At 38.8% G+C, this 19,090-nt stretch overlaps 1 protein-coding gene across 1 annotated transcript in view; it reads right to left on the minus strand.

Annotated features, from left to right (window-relative positions):
- TRPM6 (transient receptor potential cation channel subfamily M member 6) overlaps positions 1-19,090 on the minus strand; it is an 83,951-nt gene that overhangs the window by 34,323 nt on the left and 30,538 nt on the right. Inside the window, exons 13-21 of the mRNA XM_030467587.1 lie at positions 13,114-13,248; positions 12,564-12,617; positions 9,969-10,109; positions 8,145-8,279; positions 6,818-7,098; positions 4,759-4,987; positions 4,024-4,179; positions 1,661-1,795; positions 539-667 (exon numbers count right to left, since the gene is read on the minus strand). Coding sequence (XP_030323447.1) covers positions 539-667; positions 1,661-1,795; positions 4,024-4,179; positions 4,759-4,987; positions 6,818-7,098; positions 8,145-8,279; positions 9,969-10,109; positions 12,564-12,617; positions 13,114-13,248 — 1,395 coding nt within the window. The remainder of the gene's footprint in view (positions 1-538; positions 668-1,660; positions 1,796-4,023; positions 4,180-4,758; positions 4,988-6,817; positions 7,099-8,144; positions 8,280-9,968; positions 10,110-12,563; positions 12,618-13,113; positions 13,249-19,090) is intronic.

Genomic DNA, 19,090 nt, shown 5'->3' on the forward strand with positions numbered 1-19,090 from the left:
TGATTAATTTTGATTGGAACATCATTTATCCATTCTCAATGAATCCACCATTAAAAGCTGACAGGTTTTTGGTTTTTTTTCCAGTTTCATATATAGAAGGCCAGATAGACTAGATGAAGAGCCATGGATTATTCTAAAAATAACACTTAAAAATTGGTAACAATGTCCACACACTAAAGGCAAATCACATATTGATAATAAGAACGAGTGTGGTTCATACAAAAAAATTAAGAAGCAGGTGCCTGCATCAGGCCTCCAAATTTCAATTCAGCATTGAATTTAATATATTCAGTATTACCCTCAAATGACCTGCACATTACCACTGTCTTTACAGAGAAAAACAGAGATTAAAGGATAATCTTTAAAATGCATTTTCAAAACTAAAGTACTGGTATTCAGATAAAATATTTCTCAAAAGTAAATCGCTGATTTTTTTTTCTTTTTTTAAGAATTCAGGATATGGCATTGTTCAGTTTATGGTATTTTCTAGTTTGTAATATATCTTCTATATATAAGAAGTGTGACTGGAAAAGCTTACCTCTCTAACTTTTTCAACAGCAGTGCTGAAAATATAAGTGATAACAAGCCACTCTTGCACACTTGGTCTTGGCTCCATCTTCACCAACACAGTATAAGTGAACAGCATGAGAAAAGCCATGTACGCCATCTACAAAACACACAGTACATAATCCATATTCACAAAAATCTCCCACAGATTTCTGCAAACATGTTAACAGGTGATTATCATGACTATGTGTACTTAAACTACGGGGGCTCTGTCAGATTTTTGAGCCCAAAAGTTTTCCTTAAATTCTCCATATTTTTATTAGAATATCTTTAAACGTCATTAGGAAGATAGTGCTCTAGTGCTGAATAAAATGGAAACAGAAGAGGTAATATTGCTGCACAGGTGCACCTAAGTCCCAAATTCATATATAATACAGATTATTTTATCTGCACAACATTACTTGAAGGCAGGGCTATGCTTTTATTCTAACCTTCTGTAGGAGCAAGTCACCACTCTCAATGCCGTATGAATCATTGCTGGGTAATCAGTGCTCTTCAAAACCCAAAAAAAAACAATTGCACATGGAAAGCACATAAGGGTACCAAAACATACGATAAAGGTATCTGAGATAATAGTTAACTACACATAAGCCATTTAATAATGTGTTGTTAAAGGAGTATCAGTTTATTATATATATCATGGCCTGACCCAACAGCCTGATCTTTAACATCATAAGCTTTACTGACATTGGGCTGGCTACTAAAAATTACTTAATAAATGTATCTTTCTCTACAGTAAAGGATCTCCTACTGATTAATATTCACACCTTCAGAAATAGTTCCAAAAGACAGGGACACAGATATCTGTGAGGTATTTAAGACCAGCTTCAAATCTATCTCTACATGTGCAATTAACCACTGTAAAATGCTATTGTTGTTGTTGATGATTGTTTTGTATTTTTTTAATGCAGTTGTACAATTTTAGCAGAAAAACTTTTTGCTTCATTGTGAGAGAAATGTTTAAATCTATTCCCATCCATTCCCACTGCTAAGTGATGCAAATCCATGCTAAGCAAAGTAAAAGCAGAATCAGGTGATATCTGAAGGAGCAAAGGAAGGTTTTGGTAATCTGAGTTCTAGTATGATGACTAACCGTGTGAAACCAGAACTTGACAATTGGTGCATTGTAGAACTCATAGATTTTCCTAGTGCCAGACAGGTTTCCTTGTCCACCATCTAGCTGGCTTTCATCAGACTTCTGAGTAACCTTCTCCACATCATAATCCTTCTTTAAAAGAAAACAGCATTTTAAAAATAAGAAAACATGTTCTATGATGGCAAAGGTTGTGTCTTGCTAGGGCAAATACAGGCACAGATGTTTAAGCTTTGTTCTGAGTATACAAACCATTACTGCATCTTCATTTTCTCTGGCTACAGTTCTCTCATTTGCAATAATTAACATGCACCCTTTTCCACTATAAATATTTATTAAGAGTTTGCTCTTGTGACTACAGAGAGTGGATGGGCCAGCAGCAGACTTGAATCCATTCCCGTTTCTGCTACACATTTCTTTAAGTTTTTGAGCAAAGTCATTTAGTCACTCTGTGTCTGACTTTTCCTACCTGTGAAAGAGGGATTAACAACTCCCAACACAACATAACTGTGTTATCAAGAACTCCACTGAGAGCTGTGACACATTCTGAAATAAAGGAATGAGCATCACATTCTGCTCATGTATACAGTTGTACAAAAAATGACAAGACAGTAAAATTCTAAATGCAGAAACTAATTGCTAATTTTGATGTGTTGCATGACTGACTAGAAGATGATTAAATAAGTACTCTCTTACAAAGATCTGCCTAAAAAAATTTAACTTCTATATTAATTTCAGTAGAATAAACCAAATAAAAAAAAAAAAAAAACAGCAACACCAAAAGAACATGATATGCAGAATTATCCCAATGTGTTAACATCAGGTCTTTGAAGAGGAAGGAATTTGTCCCATGAAAGAGTGCAATTTCCAGCTACAACAGGTCACTGGAATGTATGACTGTACAGCACATGTACACTGTTGAAATTTTCTGTATGTTATTCTATAATATTTCATATCAGGGTACTTAAGAAAAAGTGGTAGCTCAACCTATTGTTTTAAGCAGTATGCAATATTACATAAAATCAGAAGTTGAGCTTGTTCCTAGAGCAGGAAGGAAGCAGACCTGTCTGAGGCAGGACAGAAAAGTGCTTATACAGATTTCTGTACCATAGGTGCTACCTATCCCACAAAAAAACATTTTTTACCTGACAATGTAGTCAGGTAGACAGGTAGAGAGGTGCTGCAGGAGATAATGGCTTCAAGCATGTTTCTGAATAAGAAAGAGAAAACACAGGTGTGATACTGACAGGCCCACCACAATGCTGCAAAAGTCCTCAACAATTCACCCTCTTTTATTAACTGAGAAGGTCCAAAGCAATCTAAAATACTTATCTGCTCTAAGACAAGAAGAGTAGAGAACAAAAATTTAGTGACAGCTCTCTCTTGAAGATTTATGCGAGGTATGAGGAGGAAATTCTTTACTGTGAGGGTGGTAAAACACTGTGGAATAGGTTGGCCAGGAAGACTGTGGGTGCTTCATCCCTGGAAGTGTTCAAGGCCAGGTTGGATGGGACTTCGAGTAACCTGTGGGTGTTAATCAGTGGTGCCCCTGTCCATGCAGGGGAGATGATCTTCAAGGTCCCTTTCATGTTTCAAAACATCCTATGCTTCTATGACTTTTGCACAAGCACAATTCCCTGCAAAGTATTTCAGGACTCAGTTCAGGTGACTAAAACAAAAGCACAGTGCTTTTCTTGTGTTTTCAATGGAATCTCTTCTAGGCACAGGAGATGCAGGAGCGGTGATGCTACTTTTTTCGAGAAACAGGGTAGCAGTTAGACTTCAGGAAGGGTAAGGATGTAATTCAGGATACAAAATAACAGGGAGAGACTAAAAGCAAAGGATGGCCATGGAGTGGGGAGTGGGAGGGGACTGCAGCTGAGATGCAGGGCAGAGGCTGCTAGCCAGGCAGAGTGGGAGGAAGGAGTGAGTTGCAAAGGAGAGCACCTGGACTACCTCAGTTTTGCTGTTTCCCTGCACTTGAGAGCCCTGCTGAGCAACCTGAATTGAGTTTTAGGGATGTCCTGAATTAAGTTTTAGCGATGCAGTTTCATGTATGATATGAAACCATTCTTAAATTGTTTGGTATACAAAGTAATATATGTAGTCATGTGTAGCTTTAATAGACATTGTGCCTGTGTAAATGGCAAATAATTATAACTTCCATCAAGTTCCTATCATTATGACCTGTACAGAAGTGACAACCACAACAGAAAAAAGTGACACATCAGAGGTGAAGGATAAACCCAAGCATCAAGCCCCTACTTCTGGAGAACACGTCCAGCTGACCGCCTTCTCCTAACTCCTCAGCATTATACTGTGGTAAACAGACAGACCCTGATGATTGATCATCTTAGACTAACCTGAGACGAGGCATCTCTAGAACTGGTTGGGCTCTGATCTCCATAATACCATGTGAATTGGTGGAAGTCTTGAGACTGAGGCACATGAGACATTTCTGCCTTGCTTTTAAACTCCAGCATCAAGATGGTGGGAGGTAGGAGAATACTTATTATGACCTAAAAGAAGACAAAAGATTTAGGAAAATAGTTCAGCAGTGGTAGCACAGACCTGAGGCCACGCACGGTGACTGCACAAACCCTGTGCAACTCTGCTAGTCTGGGAGTGAGCCACAGGTGCAAGGAGTCTCTGTATCACACTTCTAAAGACTACAAAGAATTGCTCTTGACTATTTTGTGGTTTTGAAGAGTGCTATGGTACCTGGGGATACTTTAGATACTCCTGTCTATGACCACATGTCAATCATCCCATCAGCAGCTCTTCTGGAGAGCCAGCAAAGTGGGACAGTGAAAGCAGGTGAGGAGGCACTGGAGAGTGCTGAGAGAATTGGAACAGCAAACAAAACTCCACAAAATGCATTCTTCTAATGTCATTCCACAGTTGCTTTTGCAAAGAAGTAAAAGACAGAAGCAAGCACTGTCTTCCCCTTTGCCCTTCTTTTTTCTCTCAGTGTGCACATTCCAATTCATACTTAAGCATGTCTGTTTGACATGCATTAGACACATTCATAACCACAAAGACATGTATAGAGCTCCTAAACAGTATCTAAATGCTCAGAAAATCTAGAATAATGTTACCTTAAGCCAGGAATTCTTCCTCATCTTCAGACGTCCCATCCACATATCTGTCAGCAGCATTTGTGTGCAAGTGTGGGATACAAAAGACCGCAGCCCCACAGACACTGCTAGTTTTAAGCAAGTCGAGTTGCTCCAGTTCTTCAGTTCATAGGTCAGTAATTTCATGGCCATCTGCTCATTTTGCTTGAATGCTTTTTCCAGCACATCTAAGGCAAGCTGCCCAAATTCCCTAGAGCAGAAAAGAATTAATAGTTAATATGTTCATCAACAACGTGGACAAGGAGTCAGTGTTTATCCTCAGCAAGTTTACTGGTGATACAAAGCTGGGAGGGGTGGCTGACACTCTGAAGGGCAGTGCTGCCATCCAGTGTGACCTAAACAGGCTGGAGAGCTGGGTAGAGAAGAACCTGATGAAGATCAATAAGAGCAAGTGTAGGATCCTGCACTTGGGGAGGAAGAATCCTAAGCACTTCCAGTAGATGGACCTACTGGGAAGCAGTTTGGAGGAGAAGGATCTGGGGGTCCTGATAGTAAAAAAATCCATGAGTCAGCAGTGTGCCCATTTCCAGGAAGACCAATGGAATCCTGGGCTGTATAAAGAAGTGTGTGTCCAGCAGGTCAAGAAAGGTCATTCTCTCCCTCTGCTGTGCCCTGCTGAGGTCACAGCTGGAATACTGCATCCAGTTCTGTGCTCCCCAGCTGAAGAGAGGCAGGGAACTACTGGAAAGAGTACAGCAGAGGGCAACAAAGCTGACTGGGGGACTGGAGCATCTCTCTAATGAGGAAAGGCTGAGAGAGCTGGGACTCGAGCCTGGAGAAGGCTGAGGGGAGACCTTGTTAATGTCTACAAGTATCTAAGGGGTGGGTGCAAGGAAGATGGACCCAGATTCTTCTGTCTAGTTCCCAGTGACAAGACAAGAGGCAATGGGTGCAATCTGGAACACAGGAAGTTCCATTTAAACATAAAAAACCCCTTTTTTCCCATGAGGGTGACAAGACACTGGAACAGGCTGCCCAAGGTTGTGGAGTCCCTTTCCCTGGAGATATTCAAAACCCACCTGTGTAATGTGCTTTAGGTGATCCTGCTTTAGTGGGACAGTTGGACTAGATGATCTCTAGAGGTCCCTTCCAAATCTGGTAATTCTGATTCTGTGATCAGGGATCAGTCAAAACTCACTATCACTATGGCAAAAATGTTCATTTGAAAACTCCATCAACTAAAGTTCAGATAACAATTTCAGTAAGTATTCCTTCTCCTATTTTTCCCATTACTTTATCAATATATGTAGTAAAAAAATAATTTTGTATAGTAAATCTAACTATTTACTTGTAATCACAAGGCTTAGGGACATTCTGTTTTCTGTTTTTTTAATTTGTTTTCATCATAATCTCACTCAGGAATCATCGCCATTGTTAGCAGGCATTGCTAGCAATACCCAAAACCTTTTCTTTTACACTGGCTCTTAAACTTTTCTGTAGGGAAGACACATCAAGGAAGGTAAAACTTCCTTTCATTAAGCTCTGGAGCTGCATGTAAAATAAAGCAGCACATCTCATTGTATTCCGAATCTGAGGCATAGTGTCTACAAAGCATACAATATGTCATTAACAAGAAAAAATTCCAGAAAATGTTAACAGGCAACTACAAATTGAAGAAAATTTTTTGCCTACTTCATTTTTAATTCACTCATTTATTTCAGTACACACTTTCCTTTAGGTCTTACACAAAGCAGGGTTTCAGCATTGGTTTTAGTTTGTTCATTATGATATCTTCCAGATTTGAAAAGTCCAACACAGATGTGCCATACTGCTTTTTAACAAGGGGAACTGGAAGGGAAGCTGTACGGGAAATTTCAGTCTATGCAACCAGACAACATGCTAATAGCTTTTTCTTCAACTCTTGGCCAGACTGCACACTGATGCATAGCTCCATTATATAATATACATAGTAAGTAGCTAAAAGAACTTCTTTTACTCTCCACAGTCCATGCACCACTAACTTCACAGACTCTTAGTGGGTTACAGAAATTTTTAAATTAAGTGAAGGGAGAACTCATACTTTGAGTACTTCTTGAGCTCTTCTGAAGTGTCATCCACCATGTTGCTCTGTTTAGCTTCACGTGCCATAGCTCTATAAAGTTTACAAGCCACAACAGCCTTGACCATGGCTTCCTCTCCGTGTTGCCAGAAGAACATTGCCATCTTCTGCCTTTTCATTAATACTGCCCAAACCAGGAGGTCATTATAGGGGTAGATGAAGCCAGATGACTCATAATTCTCTGCAAAGTTTATATCCTCTTTTGATTTCTTCTTATACTTATGGAAAGCAGTGGATCTTTCCTATAAATTTGATTTTAAAAAATAAAAATCTTTATGAATGGTTGAGGTTCAGATTCATGTAAATAAATCTGCACTCAAGTTTTTATTGTAAGTAGCAAAACTATTTGCTGGTTTTATGACAATTAAGTCACTAGCCACAGCCAGAATCACATTCAAATAACTGATGCTAAGAAGCTGATAACATTAGTGGAGGAAAAAGACCCCTTCCTCTGTACAGATGCCACTTGTAGCACTTCCTTCCATAGTGTTTAGGAGTCTCCTAACTCCATGATCCTAAGATCCTACTTTCAGTCTTTTGTTTTACTTACTTCATGACAGTCTAAAAGCAATCAGTAGACTGAAACATTCAGCATGGACTAGTGATACTTAAAGATTATTTTTACTGTCTGCCACAATCATTACATAAACAAATACATTCATGTCTGGATATCTCTCAATTAAAACCAAAGAAGAACTCCTACTGATATAAGCGATGTTGTGTCAGCAGTATAATGGGACTCAGACTGATTTTTAAAAAGCCATTTAAATTCATTCTACATTATGTTTTGTCTGTCAGCTATATGTGGTGATTTTTGCTCTTTTATCATTCTCCCTTTGAAATAAAATACTATGTCATGATTTTCCAGATATCAGAACTGTATCTCTTCTTAATAGGCTTACTGAAGCTTTTCTTCAATAAGAAATCATGAGAAATCATGAGAAAACATCAGGAAAGTCAGAGTACTCCTACTGTTGCTTCCAAATACAAAGAGTTTTCACTCACATTTGATGTTCAGAAATTTGGTGATGATACATTTCAGTGAATTAAAGCCCTTAGCAACAAATGGATGGAAGTTAAAAAGCATCATAGAATGAATCTAAGTTGGATTTCAACATTAAAAAGGGCAGATCTGTACACTTCATGAACAGTAAGCAGTAAAATATTTCTTCCATTGGAATTTAAGCAGAATTGTAACAGCCTGACCAATATATCTCTAAATTGCTAAATAAAATTATTAGCAGCCTAATACGTTCTAAACAAAGTCCAGAATAGGCAATTCTATTACCTTGTATTTGTAAGGCTGTGCTGTTCTGAAGAACTGAGAATGCAAAGTACTTTCAGCAGATCCCATTCTGCTACCTGTCTGATTACTCTGATGAAGGGAATGAGACAGGCTCTGAGAAAAACTGGAGAGAACTCTCTACATCCAAAGGCATACCATAAAACACAAGGAGAGAAATGTAAATTAGACATGAAGTTGCCTATAGGTATCTCCGATTGCAACGGTGCCTGCAGAAACTGATGTTACTCAAAGACTAGTGAGTCAGCAATCACTATAAATACCACTGGTTACCTTATAAACATCAAGGAAAAAATAACCTTTTACATCTAGTTTAGAAAATATATATTTTTCTGAATCTTTAAATTAAAAATTCTGATTTCTCTAATAGAACCCAAAAAATAGAACAACAAGGATTGCCTCAGATTGGAATCACCCAACCTGGAAGATCTTCCAAGTACCAGCCCTCATGAAAAGTGCCATAAGCCCCTTAAAAGGCCTAATTTCTCTGAACCTTTTTCTGACCATTTCCTCTGAAAGATGGCATGTCTAGCATCCCTGGGAATTTTGTTCAGTTTGACTGAAAGGGAAGAACATTACTACCTGATTCGTGATCCCTCTTCTCTGAAGTTACTAGAGACATGATCGTGTGCTTTCATCCATCCCTGCTAAGGTCATATTTCAAGAAGATACAGTGAGGAGTGTTACAGTTGCTCAAATATCTCTTCTTAAGCATTATTTTAAGCCACTGACCACACAGGAAGCTCTGTCTCTGCTTTTCTTTTCACTCCAATTAACAGTTTTCATTATTTCTTCTCATTTTTCCTGATTAATCTGAGGTTCTCCTACTAGTCATGAAAGAAATACAGGGGAAAGTAGGTTTTTGTTGTTTGTTTTTAACATAAGTATTAATACAGAGTCCAGTTCTAGTCTGAAAGCTAAGGAGAATCCTTGTGCAGTAAATCTGTTCCTCCAATTATGTTGACAATTATGTTCAGCTAATTTAAGAAGTTTAAGCTGTTTTCAAGTTACTGGTTTTGGAAAGTCTATGGGGAAAATGAAAGTGCTAGCACATTTTTGCACACTGTTGTTCTGAGGCAGCTTGTCTGCTTGCAGAGGTGAGGCTATAGTTATGCAGACACGACACAATGCTATGCTGTACAGTGAAACACCTTAAGCATCTCAAAGGTGCAGAGTGGCACGTATGTCCAAGCAGAAGCCTGCACAAATCCACTACACCATGGGTACAGCCCGGCACAACCAGCATGTGACTTCTGCTGTGATGATCACTGTGTCATGGAAAAGCTCTGCCGGGCAAACACAGCTCACTGGCCTGATCAGGAAGATGCACCACTAGCACTGAACTGCTTCTAAAACTTGGTTCAGGGATTTCCATGTCACTCTTCACTATGTCATGGTGACACGCTAGAAGTCTAGTTCAGTGCCTGCTGAATTAAGTATTTCTGTGATTTGGTTCAAGTTGCACGAGCAGAAACATGCAACTGATTCGCAAAGGGGAAAATCACAGTTGGTACAGCCTTGTCATTCTTTACTGATGGATGTCAAAGAACACAACGCAGCTACCAGACACAAAGGTTAATTTACTCAATGAATAGTTAATTTAACAATCACCAGTGGTCCTGGGGAGCAGAGAGTAGTCTGGGGAGGGATTTGTCTTTTCTGTTTGCAACTTTTCCACAGCTAGCACAGAGTCATAAAACAGACAAGCATGGCATACATTTAACTGACGCTCTTCAGACAAACCACAACAACAACCTGAGCTATTTTCATATTTTCTTGATGATCAGTGGTACTTATTTCACCAGTTACCTTGTGTTTTCTGTAGAGATCATTGTAAAGAATTCGGAAATTCTTCCTTGTGTAACTGCTCCTGTAAGCTCCACCGAGAAGGTACTCTATCACCAGCCCAATATCAATCAGTGATATTTTGTAATCCAAGGAAAGTGTATTCTGAAACACCAAATGTCACAAGCATTTCATGATGTTATTATATCCAACATCCAACCACATCAGACCTCTGCTACTGCAAAGGGAGTCTGGAATCAGGCAAAACTGAGAGCTCCTTCATCTGTCAGGAAAATATACACATTCCTTAGGTATAAGAAACTCTGCAAGGAGGGAGAACAAAGGCATATCCACATTTTCAGCCTGAAAACTGTGATGCCTACAGTCCACTGCAGCCAGATGGCACAGAAACGTATACTGCAATATACACAATATCAGCTTGCATTCAATAGTGAAGGTAATTTTAGGTTAATCACCAACAGTTGGACAGACTGATACAAATCTTCTTCTCATAACAAAAGAAAACTGCCATGGTATAATCTGATCATTAAACTAGATCATTGATTAAAAATTGCAAAGTGGACAAAGCATGTGTTTAATGCTGTACAGTAATTCTGGGAGTCTGAAAATCTCTTGTAAATCTCAAGATTGTATGACAACTAGGACAGAAGTTCAACATGTATTTGTTGTAGCTTTGAAATCTCTCACCACTTCTGTTTAAAGCACAACTGCTTCTCAGTTTACCTCCACTTTCCTTCCAAGGTATGAGGTTTGTGACAAACACACTGAAGACAGATTGTCTTCCACACCGATTTTAAAGATTATTGGTAAAATCTTAAACCACAACTCTTGAAAGAGCAAAATGAGCCTGTAGAAGGATGGAATCAGAGGTGTCACACATTCCAAACAGTGTATGCCTTTTGGACTGTGAAAAAATAATTTCCTTCACTAGTCTGAGGTTTTTTATTTTCTAACAGACTTCAACGGCAAGACAGTATGGCCAGCTAAGGCCACCCAGCCCTAGGGAAAAGAAGACAACTGTTGACCACTCTGGGGCAAAAGCACACCTCACAGGACGCCGGTTCTGTCACTGAAAGTTAGGCAAGAATTTCTGACTACCCATAATTGCACATACTTCTCTGAAATAAAGAATATGTTTTATGGTATCAGGGAAGACTGCAATGTATCTCTAATCAAATGTAGCAGCAGAAAAGTCGGTCACACTAGTGGACAAAATACTCTGAAATCCATGGTTTCATCACTCTGCTGACTGCCAAACCACTGTGTTACCATATTCAGTGAGACTATAGCTGCACTACCCATTCACAGACCACTTGTGCATACTTAAGAGAAGCTCAGTTGAAAAAGGCTTTTTGGTGTTTAGACCTGTGTGCAGGTCCCAAGTGAGTTTAGCTTACCCAGCAGCATAGAAAGTTTTGAAACTGTGCACCCATTTTCTACCTAAATGCCACTGTCCTATTTACAGTTGCAAAAGCTTCCCCTTAGATCACACACCTGAGTTTTCCCAGAGTGTGCCAAGATGTAAATAGGCCCTGGGAGAGGAGTCATATCACAAGGTCAAATCACGTCAGTATCACTAAGACAGATTTCTCAGCCTGGAGAAGTTCAATGTATATTCAACACTGAAATTTTCAAGATCTATTGCATAAATTAGACCACAAATATGTCCATCAGTATGAGAAAACAAAGAAAATGGCTTGCTAGAGAGACCAGAATACACTTCACCTATATATAGAACCATCAATAGGACTGACACAGAAGTCACCCACAATAAGAAAATCATACTACATGATCCCACTACATGAGACAACAGAACTCCACAGACTGTCAGACTTAGCATTTTACTTTATCTTATCATTCACACCATGGAAAGAATTAGCCAATTAATCTAATTTTGAATCTAGGAATCTCCTGCAGTGGAGACTAAATGCAAAGAACAGCTCATCCCTCCCTGACTAAGCAGATAACAGAAACATAAAATAAATTAACTGTGCATCTAACTAACAAGGTTGCCATTAAACTACTAATGGAGCTAGTGCTTCAAGAACTAGTCATCCACTGCCATCTTCTGTTCTCCTAGGAAATGCAGCACATGAAAATTGTACTATAGCTTATCACAGTTTTTGCTACTGTTAAACAAGGAAAGACCTTTAAGAAAAACAAAAACAGAAACCAAACCAAAGAAAAAAACCAAACATAACAAACAAACAAAATAAACAGAAAAAAACAACCAAACACGCGGGAAAGCAATGAAGCAATGAGCATAGTTACTACAAAAATTCACCAATTCTTTTTACAATCACTTCATAATGTCACTTCAGTAATGTGAGAAAGAGTCTGATCTACACTAGCTGCTTGGCTTTGAAATTAAGCTACAGGACCCTGGGGAGCATTCAGTATTAGTATGCTAGTTAATTACTTAGGGACATCAGTGTCATGAATATAAAAACACTTACTAGATTTGGAAGGATAATAATGAACCCATCACTTCTATTCCTAAAATTCCTCTCCATTACCTAATAGCAGTGTGCTAGTGAACTAAAGAACTAAAGTTCTGCATTACCATTTTTGCTCCCCAACCTGTCCTGTATCTATTACCTGTTTCACATCTCGAACTAGATGATGCAAAAGTAGATTTGATGGTCCTTGTTTCTGTAGTGTGAAAAGAAAAGATGGTAAATAACATGTCACTTTTTATAAGAAAATCAATACAGTAAGAGAAAACAGCTAAAAGATCTGGGGGATAAACTACTGTGATTCAAAGTCTCATCACCCAAATTTACCCAACAAATCTCTTCAAAAATATTTCAACACCAATCGGCAACACCTCTACTATCTTAAAACTTGAAATTTTCTAGAAAGAAGGTGGTATCACTTTGGCTAAGCAACGTATCATTTTCAGCAAGATAAGCATGTATCATATGTCAGATTAGACCTTCCATTGAGTAATCTGGTTCAAAAATCCAACATTAAAATCAAAATTATCAAAACCCATTATTTTTTTTCTAAAAATTCTAAATTCTAAAATTCTAGGAATTCTAAAAGTCCTTCATAAGAATGTGGTCTAATTATCAAATCTTCTCATGAAAACAGTATTCTTTCTAGGGGTTATTTTCTAAAGTGGTATGCTGGGATTTCAAACACTCACTGTATTGTACAGTTCTTCCAAACGAGATATGGTTAGAAAGCGGTGCATGTTCACTCCATGTTCTATTAACAGCTTAACAAAATCCACACGGTCCATCACTAAAGCATCTAGCATTGCCTGCTCCAAGGCACCAACCTCCAAAAGAACATAGATGAAAAAAAAAGCTTAGAAAATTAAGATTTGGGGGGGGGGAAGACAAATTAAACATTCTCAAACCGCTAGGGATCTCTATCAGGGTGACTTGTCTTCACATATATTTAAAGTGAACAATGCAAAAGAAAAATATGCTGGAGGAAGCATCTGTGTAAAAATTTAACTGAAAGGGGGAGTAAAACTGAATCTCTATAAACCCAACGTCTGTAGATACTTCTACAAATCTAACATTACAACCAGAGTCCAATAATATATCATCTGATCTTTGATTTACTTCAGAAGCTAATGATTGATAATGGAAGGAGCTGAGAGAAGCCTCTCTTGCTTGACACATGACAAGAGTCATTTCAAGGTACTGTATTCCAAGGTTTCTCTACAGAACCTGGAGTTCTCTAATACTGACTTCTTTCAATATGAGAGAGAATCTGTGTTAGGATAAACTGTCTCAAAGACACCACAAAGCGTGGCTATAGATACAACAATAATTAAATAATGAAAGCACTCTACTCAATGCACTGGCACAGAACTCAGCAGGATTTCTTCATGCGAAACAGCAAAGAATTTGCTATATGAGATTCATATAAATCTGTAAAAAGAATTCCTACAGAATACACACGCATAGAAAATGCAGTGACATGGGCAGAATGAAAAAGATGTCACACCAATTGAAGAGGTGACTGTGCTATTGTTGGCACTTGAAGTTAGTACTTATCAGGTATGTGCTTATGGTGGAAGTGATTTTAAAGGTGACCAATAAATATTACAGAGTTTTCATATGGAAAAAGAAAACTTGTGCGCTGTTTCTGAATTAGTGGTGTTTCTCCCTAAAATATCTCAAAGTGACTATTCTTATATTATTTTTACTCTAGCAGTCCTTCCTTGTGATGGTGCTGTGCCTAAAGATTCTGGTAGCTACTAGAATGGCACTTAATGCTTAAGGAGCATAGCTACAGCTGGCTACAATCTTTACTTTCCGAATCTTAGGACCAGGGTTCTAAAAAGAAATTTCCACAACCTGTGCATAACTGTGCATGTTTTCCTGGAACACTTAAAGAGGGTCTAGAGAATAAGTCTTAATGAGGAGTGTGTGAGGGAACAGGGGTTGTTTATCTTGGACAAAAGGAGGCTGAGGGGATACCTTACCACTCTCTAAAACAACCTGAAAGGAGGCTACAGTGAGGTGGGGGCTGGGCTCTTCTCCACAGTTACTGAGGAAATGGGCTCAGATTGCAACAGAGGAGATTTAGATTGGGTATTAGGAAGAATTTATATACTGAAAGAGTGATCAAGCATTGGAATAGGCTGCCTAGGGAAGTGGTAGAGTCACCATCCCTAGAGATATTCAAAAAAACATGTTTGCTTGGTTTTTTTGTTTTTTCTTTACAATGCACGAAAAAAAACATTATTTAATATTTTTTTCTGAGTAGTCTATAAAGAAAAACTTTCAGGAGTATGTATCATGTTATTTTTTCCTTGGAGAAGCTGCAAGACATACAAGGCTTGTTTATTGAAAGCTCTTTACATCCTACTTGAGGGGAAGAACATACTCACTATTTGACAATGACTTTTCTTTTTAACTTGTTCTGAACAATTGCACTCTTCTTCAAAAAATACCAGAAGCAGAAGAGTGGGAGTAGTGGGACTGCCAGTGGAGCTGTAAGGCCAGAGAATGATCAAGGTATAAAAGAAACACATAAGGAGATGAGGCTATTGCAAAATGATAAAATAATTCATTGACTCATTGTTCACTACAGAGCATGTTAGGAAAGTTCCTACATCAAAGCTCTTCTTTATTGCAGACAAATCTGAGGAACTGTGTCAAACTGAAGTGTCGGTAGAAAGAGATTATACAAGACATCTGCAAAGTGGTAGCAAACTGTCAGGACCAGGTGATATTCAACTAAAAGTTTCCAGAGAACTGAAGTGCAGCTGAACTCAACCCCCCTAACAGCAGAATGGTAGAAAATGCAGAACAGTAGAAAATATGGCAATTGTGAAAAAAGCCTCAGGACTGGAAATGTTGTCAAAGTATGGTATATCAATACAACTAGAACTTTGTCAGGGACAAACACAATAAAAATACAATAAGGAATTAATTTACCCATAGCAATATGGGTAAATACAGTAGAGTAAAAGGAAACAAGGTAGTTATTTTGTATAGTGAATTCAGTACACTACCAGAGTTTTAGCAGAGACAATGAGAATAAGGTTGTCCAGTTGATACAGTATATTTGTATCCCCACAAAAGTTTTTGATGACTTCTTTAGAGGACTTTAAAACAATTAAACTGTTGCAAGGTCTTCCAATTTTTTAATAGCTGATCAAATACTAGGGAAAAGGTTAATAACACTGGTGGGAGACCAAGAAAATCCCACATATTAAATACTGACTTAACAATACTTGCTGATGACACAAAAATGCTAATAATAGTAAAACTGATTGAGAAGAGGTGTAGAAAAATCTCCCAATAGAAGATAGCCAGCAAAAAAAATCAGGTGAAATTCAGTATCAGTAAATGTGAAATAATGTGCAATTTGAAAATAATCTTACTTGCATGTCAGTCTTGAAATTAACTCAGAAAAACTATTGGTGGACATATCATCTGAAAGCATGACTGCAAGCAGAATATTAGTTGTAAGCAATCAAAAAAGGCATACAGACTGAGGATTTAAACACAGATGAATAGAGAATAATGTGTAAAACATTGGTATTTCGTTAAATATCTTAATGAAGAGCCCCACATCTTGAATATTGGTACAGTGCTGATCTGCCTGTTATTCATTATTTCCCAAACACAGAGAATCACAGAATCATTTAGGTTGGAAAAGACCCTTAAGGTCATCAAAGCCAACCATAAACATAACACTGCCAAGTCCACAACTGTTTCAGTATTTGACAACGTAATAGTGAAAACATTTTTGCTGGTATCCAACTTAAAACTCCCTTGCACAACCTGATGCTTTTGTTCTTGCTATTAGGGATAAGAAACTAACACCCACTTCACTACAACCTCTTTTCCACTGCTAAGGTCATGGAGTCAAACACTCAAAAGTTATCGGATAATTTATCACCTTGAATAATGGTACAATCAATCATAGCTCAATCGTATACTATGTTTCCCAAGAGGCTTTAGTCTTATTCAGTTCACATGATGAATTAAGCAAGGACCTACTGAGCATTTTGTTCTAACTGTATTGTTCCAGGTTTAGCACACCTCCTATTATTCACACACCATTTAAATCCTGAAAACAAACCAGTCAATTTTTTTCTATTCTTTTCAGTGGATACACTACACCATTTATTTTTACCAGGTGTTATACTACACCATGGTATGACCATCTCCTCTTCATAGGTAGTGAACTGAGTCCAAAGAGATATCAAGCACAAAAAATCCTTTAATTCATGGATGCCCAGTTCTAGACATTTTGGGAACAGTTGTCCATGTATTCAGCCTTATACACCATAGGAAAATAGAATCATAGAATACCAGGTTGTAAGGGACCTCAAGGATCATCTGGTCAATTTAATATCATTGCTTATGTGATCTCTCTCAGCACTCCGTCAAGCAGAGACCCAAAACTTCCCAAAGTTGGGGAATCTACTACTGCCCCTGGGACATCATTCCAATATCTGACTGTACTCATAGTGAAAAATTTTCCTCTTTTGTTCAATCAGAATCTCACTACAAGTAATTTGTGCCCATTGCACCTTCTTTTATCCATGTGACTCTTTGTAAATAGGGAGTCTCCATCTTCTCTGTAGCCCTCCGTTTAAGTACTGGAGCACTGTAATAAGGTTTCCCCTCAGCCTTCTCTTCCCAAGGCTGAACAAGGCCAGTTTTTCAGCCTCTCCTAATACACCAGGTAGTATATGAATTCCAATTCCTCCTCTTTATTTTCTCTACTCCTCTGATCATCCCTGTGGCTCTTCTGTGGACCTTCTCCAGATTGTTCATATCCTTTTTGTAGAGCAAGGAACAAAACTGAACGCAATACTCCAGGTGCAGTCTGACAAGAGCCAAGTAGAGCAGTATGAAGGCTTTTTTATCTCTGCTAGTGACCCTTTTTGATGCAAGCCAGCATCCTGTTAGGTTTCTTTGTGGCAGCAGCAACAGCTCACACACCTCATGTTGAGTCTGTAGTCCACCAACACTTTTCCACAAGGCTGCTCTCTAGACAAGTGTATCTGAGTCTGAACTGCACTCCTGGATTCTGTGCTCCAACGTGTAAGACCTTACACTTCTATACATTGAACTTCATAAAGTTCCTGTAAGCCCACTTCTCCAGTCCAAGTCATCCTGGAGGGTGGCTCTCCCTTCTGGAGTGGTGACACTCATCTTGGTGTCACCAGCAAACTTCATCATGGTGCTTTTGATCTCAACATCCAGGTCACTTATGAAGATGTTAAATGGCATCAGACCCAATATTAGTCCCTGGAGGACTCAACTTGTGACACATTGTCAGTTGGAGGGTGAACTATTTACTGTCACTGCCTGGGTACAGTCTGTCAGCCAGTTCCCAACTCACCGCACAGACCACTTGTCCAGACCATGATGAATCAGTTTCTCCAGGAGGAAGCTGTGAGGTATCATATCAAAAGCCTTGAAAAAGTCCAGGTAAAATGATGTCTACTGCTTGCCCTTCATCAGCCAAGTAGGTTACTTTGCCACAGAAGGCAATCAGGTTCATTAGGCACAATTTACCCCTTATTAATCCATGCTAGCTTTTCCTGATCACACGTTTCAATTGATTTGTAATAGTCCCCAGGAGAATTCACTCCATGACTTTCTCAGGGACTGAAGTGAGGTTAATGTGTTCAGGGTGTTAAGATGTGAGGCCCAATTGCCTGGGTCTTCCTTGGAACCCTTCTTAAAGATGGGGGTGATGTTAGCCTTTCTCCAGTCTTCAGGGACACCTCCTGATCTCCACAGCTTCTTAAAGATTATAGAGAGCAGCTTCATAACAACATCAGCCAGATCTCTCAACAGCCTCGGGTGGATGCCATCTGGACCCATCGATTTGTATGGGTCAAGCTCCTGTAATAGTTGATACACCAATTCTTCCTTCACTGATGATCAGTATTTGCATCAGCTTGAACCTTTTTCCCTATGGCCTGAGACCTAGCATCGTTGGTAAAGATAGATGTGAAGAAGGTGTTGAGAACCTTTGCCTTTTCAGTATTGTTGGTGACTAGTTCACCTCTCCTATTTAATAGCAGGCCAATATTATTCCTCTGTTTCTGCTTGATATTAATCCATCTGAAAAAACACTTTCTTGAAGCTTTTGACATCTCTGGTCAAATTTAGCTCAATCTGAGCTTTTGCTTTCCTAACTGATTCTCTTCATGCCCTGGTAATAGCTTTGTAGTTTTCAACCAGTAGTGTTCCACTTTTCAGCCTCTGGCACATTTCCGTTTTGGTTCTGAGCTGACCCAGAAGGTTGCAGTTAAGCTATGGGGGTCACTTTTCTACCTACTTCCCTTGCCTTTAGAGGGGATAAACTGGTTTTGGTCAACTAGGAGAGTGTTCTTGAAAAACTTCCAGTACTCACTATTCCCACCTCATTTACCTTCCTGGAACCTTCCCATAGGATCCCTTCCGACTGAGCCCTGAGCAAGATGAAGTTTGATGTTAAAATCTAAAACCTTTGTTCTTGAATTAACCTTCACTGTGTTCAGCAGTATCCCAAACTCCACAAGATTATTGTCACTGCAGCCAAGTCTGTCACTAACTGAGATATCACAGAGGTTTTCTTGGCTAGTGAATAGTCAAGTCCAGCTGTGCCTCATTCCTGGCTGGCACATCCAACATTTGTGTGAGGAAGCA

Source organism: Calypte anna, chromosome Z (assembly GCF_003957555.1).
Source record: "Calypte anna isolate BGI_N300 chromosome Z, bCalAnn1_v1.p, whole genome shotgun sequence".
NCBI classification, from domain to species: domain Eukaryota; kingdom Metazoa; phylum Chordata; class Aves; order Apodiformes; family Trochilidae; genus Calypte; species Calypte anna.